At 33.5% G+C, this 16,842-nt stretch overlaps 1 protein-coding gene across 16 annotated transcripts in view; it reads right to left on the bottom strand.

Annotated features, from left to right (window-relative positions):
* PTPRM (protein tyrosine phosphatase receptor type M) overlaps positions 1–16,842 on the bottom strand; it is an 809,264-nt gene that overhangs the window by 354,855 nt on the left and 437,567 nt on the right. For all 16 annotated transcript variants that reach the window (XM_019755746.2, XM_074340345.1, XM_074340346.1 and 13 more), the window contains exons 8-9: positions 7,714–8,022; positions 2,594–2,703 (exon numbers count right to left, since the gene is read on the bottom strand). In XM_019755746.2, the coding sequence (XP_019611305.1) occupies positions 2,594–2,703; positions 7,714–8,022 (419 nt within the window). The remainder of the gene's footprint in view (positions 1–2,593; positions 2,704–7,713; positions 8,023–16,842) is intronic.

Raw genomic sequence — 16,842 nt, 5'->3', positions numbered from 1 at the left:
AAGTTACATGTCTAATCACTATGTTGTACACTTGAAACCAATATAATATTGTATGTCACCTCTAATTGAAAAATAAAAAAAAAGATATTTAAAAAATTGTAGTTACCTCTGAAATGTGAAATTTAGAAGAAAGCATATTTTATTTAAAATATTCTTTCAGAGAGCAATATTACAATTTCAACTTCATAAAATAAAAATTTTGATCATTATCAGTTCAGGTATCAGAAAATTACTTCGATAAAATTAAATGACTGATTGGGAGGTAAGGCCTGGAGTTAAAACAAAGGTGGGGAGAAGGGAAAGGAAAGACTAGTTTGAGAGGCTGAAGATGCACATCAGGGGAATATAAAAGAGAAGGCAAAGAATAAGACCAAAAGAATGTTTTCCTGCTGTAAATTGTCATAACTCCTGGCAAAAATGACACTGTCAGCATCTTCCAGTCAGTAATGGTTGGTGTCTCTTTTCTAAGAGGTACGGAGAAAAATCAAGAATAATCTGAACCTATAGGTTCAGGTTATTCATTGTAATATCTACATAACTCAATCTATTTTTCTTCTCTCCTTCAAAAACTATCCAAGTGTGCTCTCTGTCTAAAGAAACCACCTGTATTATGTGTCACTAAGCTTTTTTCCAACTACGCATATGATAATTTCTCTCTCCTTCCAGTTTTTGCCTATAGTCAAATGTGTTTCTATGACAGAATACACTGTTCCTAAGGTTCCTGTTTCCTTTTGGGAAACTGTTCTATTTCCTTAGCATGATATCTGTCCCAGGAGACTGTAGTCTTTCAGAGAGGGGAACGAGTCCGGTTCAACATCAGTCTTTGGCTCTAAGAGGAAGCCATGTCTATTGTCGCCTTTGGTACAGGCTGCACGAATCACAGTAGGCAGTAATCTTAGCTAAAGAAGAGCTCCCTCCTAAGACCCCATCTAAGGCCTACCTTGAGCAACCTGGAACTCCCTACTTTCTCCTTCTAAAAAATATGGAGAAAGGAGAGAGAAAGATTTGGTGATCAGAAAACTTATATTTAATTAGTTAAGCTTCATTCACACATTTGACATTTTTTTTTTGGTATATAGAAAAGTGGAACAAACCTGTATCTGATTTTTAAAACTCTGATTTATGAAACATTCCCACCTCCCCATTGTCATAGCTTTTCAATCCATGTACAACTGGGAGATCCTGGCTGCTGAAGTCTGAGACACCAATGGGCTCTTTTATTATTATTGTTGTTATTATTATTATATTGAATTATTGTTCCTATTGTTTCCATGTTACAGTTACTTATTACACAAAGATACATGCTCAGTGGGATCAGAAAGAAATAATCTGGCTATTATTTTCTGTCTGTCTAGATACCAACATGTGGCTTTTAGGACAGGTGGACTTATTTCTTGGCATTTAACACTGATTTCAAAGATTATATCTTTTCTGGTAAAAAAAAAAAAAATTCTGTTTTTCTTAATGGCAAGATTCCCAAAAACTAAGACCTGAGAATGGTCATGGGGTCAAAAATGTTCACTGTGAAGAAAATATGAACTTGTTTGATTTAATTATAAAACTTAGCTCTAGAAGCTGAGCCATGAGTTTTCATAATACTCGATTCTTTTACAATGAAGCAGTCAATGAACAGCATCAATAACTTAACATGAAAGTCATTTTCTTTTGTCTTTTTTCTTGCTTTTTTTAGCTTTCAATTAATAACAATTTTTTTTTTTTGAATTTCAATACCAATTTTCAAAAGGTATAGGGAAACATCAATGTGAGGTTAGTTGGGTCAGGAGAGGGGTTTACCAGTGATCACTGTCTGACAGCTTTTTCTCAGGCTTTTGTCAGTAATTCTGAAAGGTATTCAAGTAGGGGTGCCACAGGAAAACTGTCACGATTTTTGAAGCCTAACAACATATAATTCTGTTGAATTTGCATTCAAATAAATGCTAGCTTAAAAAAATGCACCTGCTTGTTTCTATGACAATAGGCACAGTGAAATGATGCTCATAGAGATATGATGACTGTCACCCTGCTATTGCTATTATTTTCTTCCTTGAACAATTCATCAAATTCTTCTCTGCTAGCTATCATTCAACCATTTGATATGCCTCAGTAGACAAAACTATGTCACAGAAGTCTAAAGTATGTTTTGCTAATACTGAGAAACCGAAAGACATTATTCTATTGTTATTTCTGAAACAACATCTATTGACTTTGCTAATTGGAAAATCAGCAGTCTTCTATAATTCAGTAGTGAAATATTTTATAGTTAGCAAGAATAGGATTCTATGGTTGCCTCCTAATCAATGTACAAAATACTTATTGGTTTTAATAAAAGCAATTTAAAAACATGTTACTTGTATCTTTACAGATAATAACACGTAATGTGGAAACATCCATATCATTATAAATGTGCATCCTGAAAATACACATAATTCAAAAACTTATTTTTAATTTTTTCCTTCTATATAGTAATCATTATAACTATTGAAAACATTAAACTTCTTAAAAGACATGATGCTGTTATGCATTTTTAAATACTAGTCTAGCTATCATAGAAATTATAGTAAGAAATTAAATTACTAACAAATGTATATACTACCTCATATAAAGTGATAACACCATATGTTTGAATTGGTTCTCTCCATTGAAGAAATATTTTCTCTTCAAAGGTACTTCCTTGGATGGATTCAGTAGGAACAGCACCTGGCACTAGAAGGGGAGGAAATCAATAAATGTTATGTAACAAACAAACAAACAAACAAACAACCAAAAATATTTTTCTAGACTTGATAGGTTTTTAACTCTCTGTTGAGGCACAAGATATTAATAATCCATAGATACACTCATATTTCTTTTAGAAATATGAAATCCAAAACCATTTTGGCTATACTGTATTTTTAAAGAAAATAAAATTCCTCATTTTTTTCTTTAAAGTTTGAATCAATTAGATGAAGCTCAGTAATCATATTTTAAATGAACTTTTTTGTCTTTAAAAATAAATAAAGAAGGCTATAGAGCAATGAGAATTCCCACATGTTGCTTGTGGGAGTTAAATTGGTACAACCACTTTGGAAAATAATTTGGTCGTATAGTTAAAGAGGCATATATCATATGACCCAATAATCCCACCTCCAGGTATATTCCCTAGTAATATCCTTGCACATATGTACCAGGAAACATTTGTACTAGGATGTCAACAGAGCATCATTTGTAAATGAAACCAATAAGAGACAAACCAAATAGTTCAATAAATTGTTTTATATTCACACAATCAAATACAAAGAAGATTGAAAATAAATGACAGCTATACACATCATGATGAGTGAATTTTATAACCATACTATTGAGTGACAAAAGTATGTCAAAGAAGAATATATATAAACTGTACTTATATTTAATATCTCTAATTAAAAATATACATTAAATATAAGGTTTACAAAGATGTGATATAGATGAAATAATATATTTTTAAAATTGTTTTATTTATTTATTAATAATATAAAATATTTGGGAAAGTTCGATGCCATTTTTTAAAACCTAAAATATGTAACATTGTTTGATTAGTTTGCAAGAAAATCTAACTGACATAAGGGAAAATAGAAATTTATTTGCCAATTTTCTATAAAATAACATTTAATATTGTTTTAAAAATATTATCTCATATTCATTTAAATTCAGTTTTTCAGTATGCTTCATATTATATACAATTTAGTGTATTAATATGTCTACCTATTTATAAACTAATATATTAATACTTCTTATAAATATACATATATTTGGGGACACAGGATCAAATTTTTTTGGTGATGATGTGAGTCATCCAGAAAGTGGTTGAAGAGGAGTCACACTTCTGAATTTCAAAACTCATTATAAATTTAGTTTCAAGACATTGTGGTACAGGTAGTCCCCGTATGACATGGTTGTTGAGTTCCTAAAAAATGCCATGTTATGCGAATCCATGTTATACGAAATAAAGAACTAGTACAAAAAAGGGGGGTAGGTTCCAAAAATAAAAAAAAATTAAAAAAAATAAAACTACTATATTTTTATAATTAAGAGAAATATCTTTATTAAAGCAATTTTCACCAAAAGTATAACATATTAATATGTATTAAATAATACTTTCTTCGTTATAACTACTAAGCACCATTAACCAAGGGCGTTTTCTTTTTGACAAGATATCTTCATCCTCTGAACTTAATACTCCACGAACAAAATGGATTTAAAATTGTAATAAATTTTAAAAGTCTGCAGTCAAATCTGATATGACATCCATGCTCGAATGAAAAATTTCAAATGAGATGTCTTTTGCTCTTGAAAGCTTTTGTTATGTTCCGTGTTATTCGGGGATTTCCCTAATTTCAAATGAGGTATTTTTTGCTCTGAAAAGCTCCATTCTCTAATTCTCAAACCATGTTAGAGTGCAACCGTGTTCTAGGATGCCGTGTTATATGAGGGTTTTCCCCAATTCTCGAATGGTGTGAGAGCAAAACTGTGTTATAGGAAGTGCTGTATTATATGGGGGTTACCTGTATTAGCATAAAAATAGACATACAGATCAGTGGAATAGAACTGAAGGTACAGAAATAAACCTCTACTTTTGCAATCAGTTGATTTTCATCAAGGGTGCCAGGGAAAGCCAATCGGGAGAGAATAATCTTTTCAAAAGTGGTTCTGAACAACCTGTAGAAGAATGAAGTTGGATTCCTGCCTCACACCATATATAAAAATTATATCAAATAGATTAAAAGCCTAATGTGGAAGAGCTAAAACTACAAAACTCTTAGAAAAAAACATAGGTGTAAATCTTCATGACCTTGGATAAGGCAATGGTTTCTTAGGGAGAATATAGTACCTCACAGGAACTTAGGTCTAGTACCTGTTTTAGAAGTTCTAGGAATTCAGGACTTGGGATATACAGTCTTAGTATCTAAATTTGTAGAATTGAGGCCTATTCTGTCTAGTGATACTTTAAACAGTAATACAAATAAATTTATTCCACACTTTCTCATACAAAACATTATTTCAATAAAAATACTGTACTGCAATAAAACTCACAGTGTTCAATAAATTGTACCCTTTGTTAATGGTAGATAAATAAAGTGACCATCCTTTTTTCTTCAAACTAGTATCATTTCACAATTATTTCTTTTCTGTCTTCCTTTTTTCTATCTTTTTTGAAGTATTTTTTGTTGTTGTTGCGAGAAAATATAATTTGAAATGAAAGTTTTTCTAACTAACTGGATGCCGGTGTGCTATAAAAACAATAGATTTTTATTTGGAATGAATGCATACCCCAACTTCAGGAACTAACAAGATTATTTAAACAAACAGAAATAAATAAGCTATTTAGATCTCATGTTTTGACAGAATTTCTAGCTTATGTCTGTTCTCAATTTGAAACCCAAAAGTGTTGAGTGGATTCATGCTTTAGTAAGACATAGCTGCTCATCTCTAGAAACGACTGCATTTATCTCTCTCACTGATTAAAACATTACTGTTGATTAAAACATGAATTAAATTATTATCAACAAACTTTATTGTCTTATTTAAAGACTAATCAAATATTTTGAGCGTTTATTAGCTACTCAATGTCATGCATATTGCTCTAGAAGAAAAACAGACAACTTATTGTCTCAAGTAGTTTAGAGTTAAGAGAAAAAAATTATATACTCATAACATAGTGAAAGAACAAGGAAACGTTACAACAAGTTGCTTTGAATTGTTACAACAATAACAATCATGTTCACCTATTAACAGCCCCTCTCTGGCAGCTACAAATAGCTCACTATTTTAATTTTGTCTAACCCTAAAATGCCTCAAGTATTATTTTCAAACTTCTCAGATGAGGAACTTAAGGCTCAGAGATTTAAAAACCTTATCAAGCAAATGAGGTCAGAAGGATGAGAGGAATATGGGGGTTTGGGGGGAAGAGTTGGAGACATGAAGACCCTGAAAGTTGAGGAGAACTTCGGAGGGTAGCAGAGGAGATGGAATTGAGAGACGGCCAAGTAGAAGGGCAGGTTGCAGAGGACAACAGACAACAAGGAAGAGCCCAGGATATAAGGAGTGTGGCATAAAGGAATGATCCTGACGTGACATTTTTGCAGAACGAACTGCAGTGGGGGAAAGTTATTAGTTCTAGAGTATGAGCCAAGAATACATTAGACCTTGAAAGTCAAGACTTGGATAAAGAGAGTCATTGAAGGCTCTTTGTGGAGAGTGACATGATGCAAATGTATTTCAAAGATGAGTTTAGTGAGTGTGTAGGGGGGCTTTGGAATGGCAAAGATGGAACCACAAAGAAAGGTTAGAAACTATTCCAGAAATTTCAGTGTAAAATAATGAGGATGTGAATACAGATTGTAGAGGTTGAGAGGAAAGAACAACGTAGAATCCTGGAAGTAGAAATAACAGTAGTCAGAATCAAATTAAATACTGAAATGCAGGGGAGGAAGGGTCCAGAAATGACTTGTTGACAATGATGACATCTTTCTTATTTCCTGGGAGATGAGAAAGAGTTGGAAGAAATAGAAATAAGGATTCCAATCTCGGCCCTGGCTGAGTGACTTGTATCAAACTAATACTCCTAACAAAAATAATTGTAATAAAACAACTATTTGACAGCAACCGATTATTTGTAACTATGGAAGGACTTAAAGGGCTACAAAAAAGAGAAGAATGTGGGCTGAGCACCTCATTTACTCTGGCTGTTTCCATGTTTTCCTTCTGTAGCAATATGCATGGTATTGTATAGGTAATAAATACTCAAAATACTTTGTTAGCTCTTTAAATTAAATAGTAAAGTGTTATAAATATTTAATTTGTTACAATCAATGATCAAATATCATAATACACTACATGAAGAAACAAAAAATTAAACATCTATTTTTTCCAGGAATAAGTAAATATATTCATTTAATGGGCTTCCCAAGTTCTTTGCAATTTATTTTGATGTCTGGCAAATTAATTTTAGGTCAAACATATAATACACTACCCTGTATTTTATGTGCTACATGAGCACGTGATTGTACATAAGAATCCCCTCTATAATCAGTGTAAAAGCCCATTTACATCCATGCTATGGGATTCAAATAATATTTTCACTATTTTACATTATTTTAGGGATTTATTACAATTGCATATTTGCTTTTATTGATGAGTTCCTGGTAACATGCGTGGTTTACTTGTTAAATTCTTGTTTATTAAGGTAATATCCAATTACAACATTGTTCCTATGGGAAAATATGATCTATTTCATGACCACCAACCTAATGAGGTAATTTCTCAGCTCTATGCTGAAAAGCAAGAGCCTCTATTTGGTCTGAATTTTTATCTGAACTATGAAAAATATTTCAGAATACCTTTTACATATATTTAAATAAGCATTTCATGTAAATAATCTAATGCCTCTTAGTCCAACATAATAATAAAACAACTCTCAGTTGAACAAAGAGCGATTTAGAGAAATACAGAAATACAGAAACATAGAAAACTGATTTTATGACTCTTAAAGAATTAAAAAGACGTGTACACCTTCATTCCCTTTACCCTTATCAGCTCTTAAGTCTACAGAAGCACAGGTGCATGTTTGTATTATTCAACGCAGTGACTAGTTCGTGCTTCCATTTTTATTGTAAAGGTCTCAGTTTACAAGAAGCAAAAGCTGCTTTTTTGAAAGGATATAGATTTCATAAAACATCATTTAAAAGTACTCACAATCTTCATCTGTCTGTACTATGAGTTCTTGACTTTCCTTCCGTCCCTCAGGATTCATGAGGATGAGTTTCACACTAACATTGGTATACGGTGAAAGGTTAGTGATCGTATGTTGAGGGTGTGAATTATCTGTGTCCCAGCTTACTTCTTCTCGAACTTGCTCTTGTCCTCCGACTTGGTAGCAGTAGTGGACTGTGAGATTGTAACTATGGCAACGAGTCACATTATATCCAAATGGCTCCCAGCGGATAGTGATTTGACGAGATTTGACTTCTACTACTTCCAGTTTTCTTGGGCCTCGCATGGGATCTATTCAGAAATAAAAGAAAAGAAGGAAGAAGAGAAAAATTTTAAAGCTCTGGTGACACCCAGATGTCACAGATAGTCCTACTTTTCCTCAATATCTGGTGTCCTCTTCTTCCAGAATAATAAAATCCTTTAATCTTATGAGGGTATAAAGCCACCCAGAATAAAGACTAAACAAAATTTCCACCTCTTCTGCACTGAGATGTGGCCATGGGCCTATGTTCTGGTGAATGGCATAAAACTCTGCACCCAAGTCCTAGGTACAGACTTTCAGGTTTAGAAATCTAAATGACATGCAGGGAATATTAGCATTTTGAATGGTTTAAAAGAAAGACTATATACAGAGAAAGCTTAAACTTGTTTATGAAATGATGATGAAAATGTAATAATACTGAGTACATAACATTTATTGGGCACTTGCTATGTGCTATATAGACCTTTCTAAGAAGTTTACCTTTCATGAGTTTTGGGAGAACCTAATCTAAAATGCTCTGCATTGGTATGTTCATAAACACATTCAATACACACATTTTGATTTTTATTTTCCTGAATTGTGGTCATCATATATTAGTGCAAAGAGATCAAAAGATGGTAAGGGAAAGAAAGCATGAAAACTTGAGAAGTAATAAGTACCATTTACTGTGTGTACTTACTATGTGTGAGTTCCTTTATATATATTTACTATTCCTGAGAACAATCCTGTGGATTACGTACTGTTCTTCCCAATATAAAGTTAAAAAAATTGTGGCCAACATCAGTTCAATGACTTGACCAGGGTCAAGGTTTGAAGTGCCAAGTGAACACATGCTGCTTTAACTCTAGTGCAGAGTTTCTACTAAAAATACATAAATTAAGATTAAAAGAAATTAGGATATTAAATGTACCTAAAACTCCACCTAAAACATGACCAAAGAATCCATAATGTACTGAAGACCGTATATATTTAATCTTGGGACAAAAGTGCTGGAAAGAATCCTTCTCCCTTATCCTGATTCCAGAGAAGAGAGGTTCAGGCCATGTCCCCCAGTTTAGCTTTCCAAGACAACCCTATCTACACTGCAAATTTGTCTGGATAATTATTGAAGTTCATTTTTTTCTTCAATTGTGCAATAATTCCTTCTTTTCCCATCATTTAGGACCTAGAGAGAACTTAGAACCAACAACCTCCAACAAATGAAAACATTTAAAGTGAAATAATGTTTTGGTTTTATATACGCTAGACGGGATTGATCAGCTAGATATCTGCTAAAACCATAAAATGAAGTTAATAATGATTGTTCATGCTATGCCATCCTGTAATAACTCCAGAAACCAAGGACAAATAAGATGAAAACTCTCCCAGAGAATCTTGACTGGCATTCCTTATTTATTACAAAATTGTTGTTTTATAGTTAAATTACTAGTGTTAAGAAAAATATAAATTATTTCGAAATAACATTGAAGGTTTTTTTCCCCAGTCTAGAGACTTTTCACACTGTAAAGGAAATGTCTAATTTTATATAATGGTTCATTAGCTGAATGTTTGCAAAAACTTTTAATAAGCTCCAGATCACTTATACATAAACAAATTAACATGCATCTCTTTACTTCTTATTAATCACACGTCTCCACAAGGACTGTTCTAAAGCATTTTCCAAAGGTTTTCATCAATTTTACTTACTATTAAAATGACTAAATGCTTCAAATATTAGTTTAAACAAGCAAGGCAGTTCTAACTTAATTTCAATAGAAAACGACTTTCCACTGCATAAATAAGCCGTATTATTTTAGTATTCCTTAGCCAAGAAAACATACACATGAATTAAACACAAGGATTGAAAAAAAGACAAAAACAAAGGATGTGCTTACTGGTCAAGTTTTCTGAAACGCATGCTCCCTTCCTCTCTGTTATTACCTCTTACAATTCCATCATAGTAAAATTATGTCTCAAACTTCCCATAAATTTCCCAACTAAAGTAGGTAAGCCTAGCACAAAACAACCATTTCTATGACCAAGGTTTCAGAGTCCCTGTGGTCATAAGTGGTAATTAACAGGTTAGAGAAAAGAGGCTTTATGTGCTCGTATGATGTCTAAATTTTAGACTGAAAAACGGTTGTACTCACTGGCTTCATCTTCAAGCTCCCACTTAACCAGAATAAACTATTTCACATAGGGTTTCCAGGTGGGAATTCCTGCCTGTTCTCAGGAATTCTTTTTGTTTTCCATTCCCAAATCCTGAGATATAAACTGTTTTCTGTTCTCATGATGAATCATTTCCACAAAGTGACAGCTGATACTACCAACCACCTGGGTTCAAGGAGCCAATTTTCCCGATTTCCCGACCAACTTTTCTCAGGATTCGGGAACGGAAAAGCGAAAATAATTCCCGAGAACAGGCGAGCATTTCCACGCGGAAACCCTAGCAATAAACAGGAAAAATGTCTGAGATATACTGTGAGTAGTACGTTTATTTCCCATTGTGGGTATTACCCGGTTCAAGTAGCCAATTTCCCCAATTTCCCGACCAACTTTTCTTGGGATTCGGGAACAGGAAATAGAAAGAATTCTTGAGAATGGGCGGGAATTCCCACCTGGAAACCCTAATCTCACAGAAGCATTTCCAAACAAAATATTTCCACTGTGCCCTTCACGGGCCTTCGCCTATCACACAGATCTGTTGTGTCTCCTAATATGTTGATATCAACATGGCAGGGTCAAATCATATCAACAGGGGGAAGGGATGGATGCCACTTTGATTTGTCCCATTAGTCAAAAGCTGAAGTTGAATCCATACCACGATGCGGACAGTGTGGTCCACCTTAGAGGGAGAGCTATCATTTTTCTCTTGCCAGGGACCAAAGGCCACAATGAAGTGAGTTGGGAAAAAGGCATCTGATAACATAAGCTGAATGTCCTGTGCTACCAAGTACCTTTGCTAACATGCTCCTTTGACAATCTCTCTGATAGGCTAAGTCTAATGATTAAGGGAATCTGATAGTCTTTCAGCTCATTCTAAGCAAACTGCTCAATTTTATCGCTTTTTTCTTTTCTTCTGCCATTCTGCAAAATTGAGCTCTGATCCAGCAATGGTTTATAATGGTTATGTCTTAAGTTAGTGTTTTATAGTACCTTTATCTTCACTGTTTCTGCCAGAAACATTACTACTAGTGTGCTACTAACTGTGAATGAGGGATTCCACAGGGACGTTTGCTCTAGTGAGTTATACTGAAGATCGCTAAAAACTCTGAAGGGCATCCTTGTAGAAATATATCACACTGTAGGAAAAAAGTGGCAACTTCATAACCAGAAGTGTCTAATTTCAGTAGGCTAATTACAACTCATTGCATTTCTGGGAGTTGAATACACATGGCCAAAAATTCTTGGCATACTATTACTATCATGCTATGTGCACAAAATTAATCTCTTGGAGTTAGACAACAGGGTAATAAATTATATTCACAGGACAACTAATTGTAGGATATTTGCTTCTCTTTCCTTACAATCCTGAAGATGTACTAAGGAAGCGAGTTGATTCCAAGGCCATGTCTCTTCACACTCACATTCTTGGCCCACACTGGGATGGGCACTGTGACAGGCCCCACTGGCATGAATCACGAGGTCAGCCATCTAATCTGGGCCCAATGACTCAGGATAAGAGACTAGAATAGCCTCCCAAATGAGTGCAGTGGCTGTGGCACCGGAAGCTTAGTCAGCGAGTTCTTACCAATTCCCCTGTTGGTCAGCAGCATTTTTCATTCTGTTCTCTTTCTGCCAGTTTGAGCTAGGTTTCAAGCAGAGACATCTGACACTTGCAGTCCTGACCCGAGGGACCAGCAAGTATAGTTGTAGCCTCTAGCACTTTAGCCTCCTATTTAATCAGCGATCCTGGCTCCCTCTACATTCATTCCTGTTTTTCTATGAATCAGGGCAGAAATTGACTGATAGGATCAATTTCCATTGCAGGTTTAATTCACAGCTCATTTCTCTGGAACTCTGCACTTTACCTTCTATTAGTGCTACAGTGCTTTTTCAGAAACTCAATTTCAGAACCTATGAGAGAGATTTGGGTGTAATTTTAGGATCTTGTCATTGATAATAAAAAACACAGACTATAACCAATGTTCCCACTAACAGGTTTTTCTTTTCTCCCTCTTCATGAATTATCCGGAGGCTTATTACAATAAAAGGAATAGCCACCAGAATGGCATGGTGGACCCCCTTTGGCACCTTCAGCTACTATATTTCTGCCTTGCCAGTTACACAAAGTAGGTGACAAAATAATAAAATAAGAAAGTAATTTACTTTACTATTCAGTTCAATCATAGCAAAAACCTGATTAACTAATAATATAATGGTTTCCCAGTCCTTCAATATTCCTAAGCAGCAAAGATCCCAGGCCTGGCACTGTTTTCAAGTGAAATTGCGATAGTTTCTGAATTCGTCAAAGTTTTCCAGGGTTTAAAAAGTGCCCTTTGTCAGTGAAGTTGAAAATTCTGAAACATATCAACCCTTAATTTATGGTACCCTATAGGTATCTCTATATCTGTAATGTAATTGAATAAGTTAAATCTTGTCATAACAATTATATGAATTTGAATAGTCCCTTCGACTAAAATACTTTTCACATATATTACATTAATAGTGTCCACATTGTATCATAATTAGAATCAAGATATGTACTTGAAAACACTCTGGTTTTCCTCAACTATAGCACATAACCCTATATAAAAGAATAGTTTCTTCCTGAACAACAAATTTAATTTCAAACACAGTACTAATTCAACAGATGAAAAAGTCTTATTGAATAAGTGAATGAAAGTGTAGCAATGCCAGCCAAGCCTTACAGAGAGTCAAACATTCTATTCTCTTTCTTGATTTAGATGGACATTCAATTGTCTTGTGTTTTCCAAGTGCTGGATTGAACTTGGCCTAAATCATAAAGATAAGTAACCCCATGTTGCTGGGAAATGGACTTCCATATATAACCATTGGTTTAATTTTGGTCCCAGTAGAAAGGTAGAATTCCTGTTTATGTTTGTTTTTTTTCTGAATTAAACTCTTTATTTTTAGTTAATACAGGATGATCCTGTATACCCTTTAACTCAGTTTCTCTGAGGAGTAATATCTTGCAAAACTATACGACAGTGTTAGAACCAGGATATTTATATCGATACAGTCAAGACACAGAACATTTCCAACCCTTATGTTATCCTTTTATAGCATAAAGGATATGTTATCCCACTTTCCTCATGCTCCTATCCCTTCCTTAGCCCCTGGTAACCACTAATCTGTTCTCTATTTCTATAGTTTTCTCATTTCAAGAATATTATATAAATGAAATCATATAGCATGATGATCATGTGCTTTTTTCTTCAGCCTATTAATATGGTTGATTACATTTATTTTTAAAATATTGAACCAGCTTTGCATCCCTGCAATAAACTAACTCTATTTCTGTTTATGTTTTAAGGGAAGTGTAAAGGATTGCCTTATATAACAAAACGACTAAGACCTACACTGGCAAAAATGCAGACCTCTCAGACAAGAGGCTAAGGTTGCATATGTATGTACTCTAAACCCTAGGACCACTGATATCATTGAGGGAGCATTCTCTAGTGGTGTTAGGTGACCCTGAAAGAACAGTAAGTACAAAAGCTTTCTTTAGTTTACTTTTTACACTTAAAAAACACAGTAAAAGACTACATCTTAGGCCTTAAGAGTAGTCATCTGAAGGTGCCTGGTTTCAGGATAATTTCACCAAGTCTTTCGGAATAATTTTTTAAAAGAATTTTTTAGCTTAACGTTCTTAAGTAAAGAGTTTGTTAGACGGAGAAAGACAAATACCATATGATCGCACTTATATGTGGAATCTAAAAAACAGAATAAATGAGCAAACTAAACAGAAACAGTCTCATAGACACAGAGGAAAAACTGATGGTTGCTAGATGGGAGGGGGGTGGAGATGAAGGCAAGGAGAGGGGATTAGAAAGCACAAATTGGTAGCCACAATATTGCCACGGGGATATGAAAGACAGTTTGTAGAAACTTGTCTTATTAGGGAGACCACTTCATGGATGGTGTAGATGCCTGACCACTGCGCTGTACACCTGAAGCTGAATAATATTAAATGCCAACTGTAATTATATATATATTTATATATATATTTATATAAATTATATATATATATTTATATTTTATATATAAATAATTTTATATATATATATATATATATATATATATATATATATATTGTCACAAGATGTGGAGTACAGCATAGGGAATAGAGTCAGTGGAACTGTAATAGTTATACAGGATGTCAGAGGGATAGTAGATTGACGGGGTTATCACTTTGTGAGGGGTGTAAATGTCTAACTATTACATTGTTTTGTACACCTGAAACTAATAATAAAAAAAAAGAATTTGTTGAAAAAAAGAGGCAGTAAAAAATTTAGAATTGACACCTTCCAAAATAAAGAAATGTGGGCATTGATAAGGTACTCAATGTCAATAACATTTGTCATATTGTATTCTGCCTGAATTGATTAATTACACAAAGTAAGGCTGGAAGTACCATGATAGTCCAAAGATGTTATTCTGTTAAACATGAAGTACTCTTTTTTTCTTGGTTTTAATGTAAGGTTTTTGAAATTTTAAGTAATAAAACCTTTAAAACACATTGAAAATTACCAAAAAAATCAATTAACAGTGTACCTACTAATGTCAAATGTTAATATTCTGTGTTTTGCTTCAGACCACTTCTTATTAAAGAAATAAAATATTACTGGTATTTCCATGCTCCTGCATACTCCAAGGTTATCATGTATAATTCCCAGACATGTTTTTATACTTGTATTACATATATCTGGTTGCTTAAAATTTTACATAAATGCTACCATTCTTTGCAACGTGAGGATTCATTCAATACTAGCCAAGCTGAAATATATAGATCTAGTTTATGTCTATAGATCATATAGATTATTTTACTGGTGTATAGAATTCCATGAAATACATGAAACATAGTTTGCTTATACATTCCACGATTGAGGAACAGATAGGTCGAGTCTACTTTTTCTCTATTACAAGCAGTCTACAACGAACATCCTTTATATGTATGTTTTCTTGGCCACAGTTTCCCTTGAGTAAACACAAAAAGTAGGACTGTTGGCTTGTAGAGTTTGCACATCTTTAACTGTTTTAATTAAAGATTATATCAAATTGCTCTCTAAAAGGAAAACAATGTCCAGATGTTCCTTTCCCCCAAACCGATTCTATTTCAAGGCTATAAACTAATACTAGTTCCCAAGGACAGATCTTAAGTTGACATATATATATATATATATATATATATATATATATATATATATATATGGTCAAATACATTTATTTGACAAAAATTTATTATGTACAGAACTATTTCTTTCCTTAGCTATAGCAACTCTGTTTAATAAGTGTTTACGTTAAGAACCTCTGCCAATAAACCACTCATCATACCACATCATTACATGTATTTTATTTTATTACACAAGATGTGATGCCTCCCCAGGGGCACCTTACATCGTGTTCCTTGTCTAAGACAAAGTGTGAGCTCAAATGATAGCTCTGCAATCTAATGTCTAAACTATATCAGCTCTGAAATCTAAAGACTAACTCTTGGGCCAGGGACAGCATAGAAAAGTTAAACCTGATGTTGCCTGATTAATACCAGATACTTGGAGGTGTCAAAAGTATCTACAGCCAGTACTATCTCCTAGATCCCAGCAGACACAAACACAATCTCTGAACAAAATCATCCCTAAATTAGACCCTCGTTTTCAAAGATAAAGACAAACCAAATATAATGCTTATTAGCAGAAACCACCAAAAACACCACAAAACAAACTACCATGAGTGAGAGTCAGTAGAAATAAGAAACAACAGATTTAGATACCAAAAAAAAATCAGATGTGTAATATAAAATATTAGTAACATTTTCAAACTTAAAAATGTAATCACAAAAATGAGCATGCAATCAGGTCTATTAAAAAACACACAAAACTAAACATAACTTTTAGAAATTTTTTAAAAAATTAAATATAACAAAAACTCAATGGATGGATGGGACAAAAAGATTGGATACAGATTAGGAGAGAATGAATGAACTAGAAGATAGATCAGAGAAAATTATTGGAATGAAGCACAGAGAACTAGAAAGAGGAAAGAAACAGAAAAAAGGGAAGAGGGCTGAAGGACAGAATCTGAGGGTCTAACTTATTTCTAATTGGTATTCCAGGAGAACAAAGAGAATAGAGGTGAGGCATTACCTGAAGACATATGTCTGAGAATTTTCCAGAATTGATAAAAGATATCAATTAAATATATATAAAAAAGGGTAACATATACAAAAAAGGGTAAATTAAATTAAGTCCAAACTTAGACATCCTATAGTTAACTATGGACACCAAAACTAAAGAGACAATCTTAAAAGCATCTGTAGAGAAATGATATATTACTTACAAAGCAACAGCAATTGGATTAACAGATTTCTCAACAGCCTCCATGAAAGGCAGAAAATGGGAACACTATATCAAAAGTGCTGAGAGAAAACATGATAACTTAGAATTGTACATCTAGTAAAACTATCTCTCAATAAAAGATGAAATACAGATGGTTTCAAAGAATCAAAACTGAGTGAGTTTACTACCAACTACCTATAATAAAGGAGAAACTACAGGAAGATTTTAAAAAGTTATTTGGAGGAAAGTCTGAGATGCAAGGAGAAATGATAAGCAAATAAAAATCTATACTTATAATTATAAAATAACAATAGTGTCTAATTTGAGAGGTTTGAAAAATAATACAGAATT

The sequence above is a fragment of the Rhinolophus sinicus genome, linkage group LG09, assembly GCF_036562045.2.
Source record: "Rhinolophus sinicus isolate RSC01 linkage group LG09, ASM3656204v1, whole genome shotgun sequence".
NCBI lineage: Eukaryota > Metazoa > Chordata > Mammalia > Chiroptera > Rhinolophidae > Rhinolophus > Rhinolophus sinicus.
The sequence above is the reverse complement of the archived record's forward strand: the minus strand, read 5'-3'. Positions and strand labels throughout refer to the sequence as shown.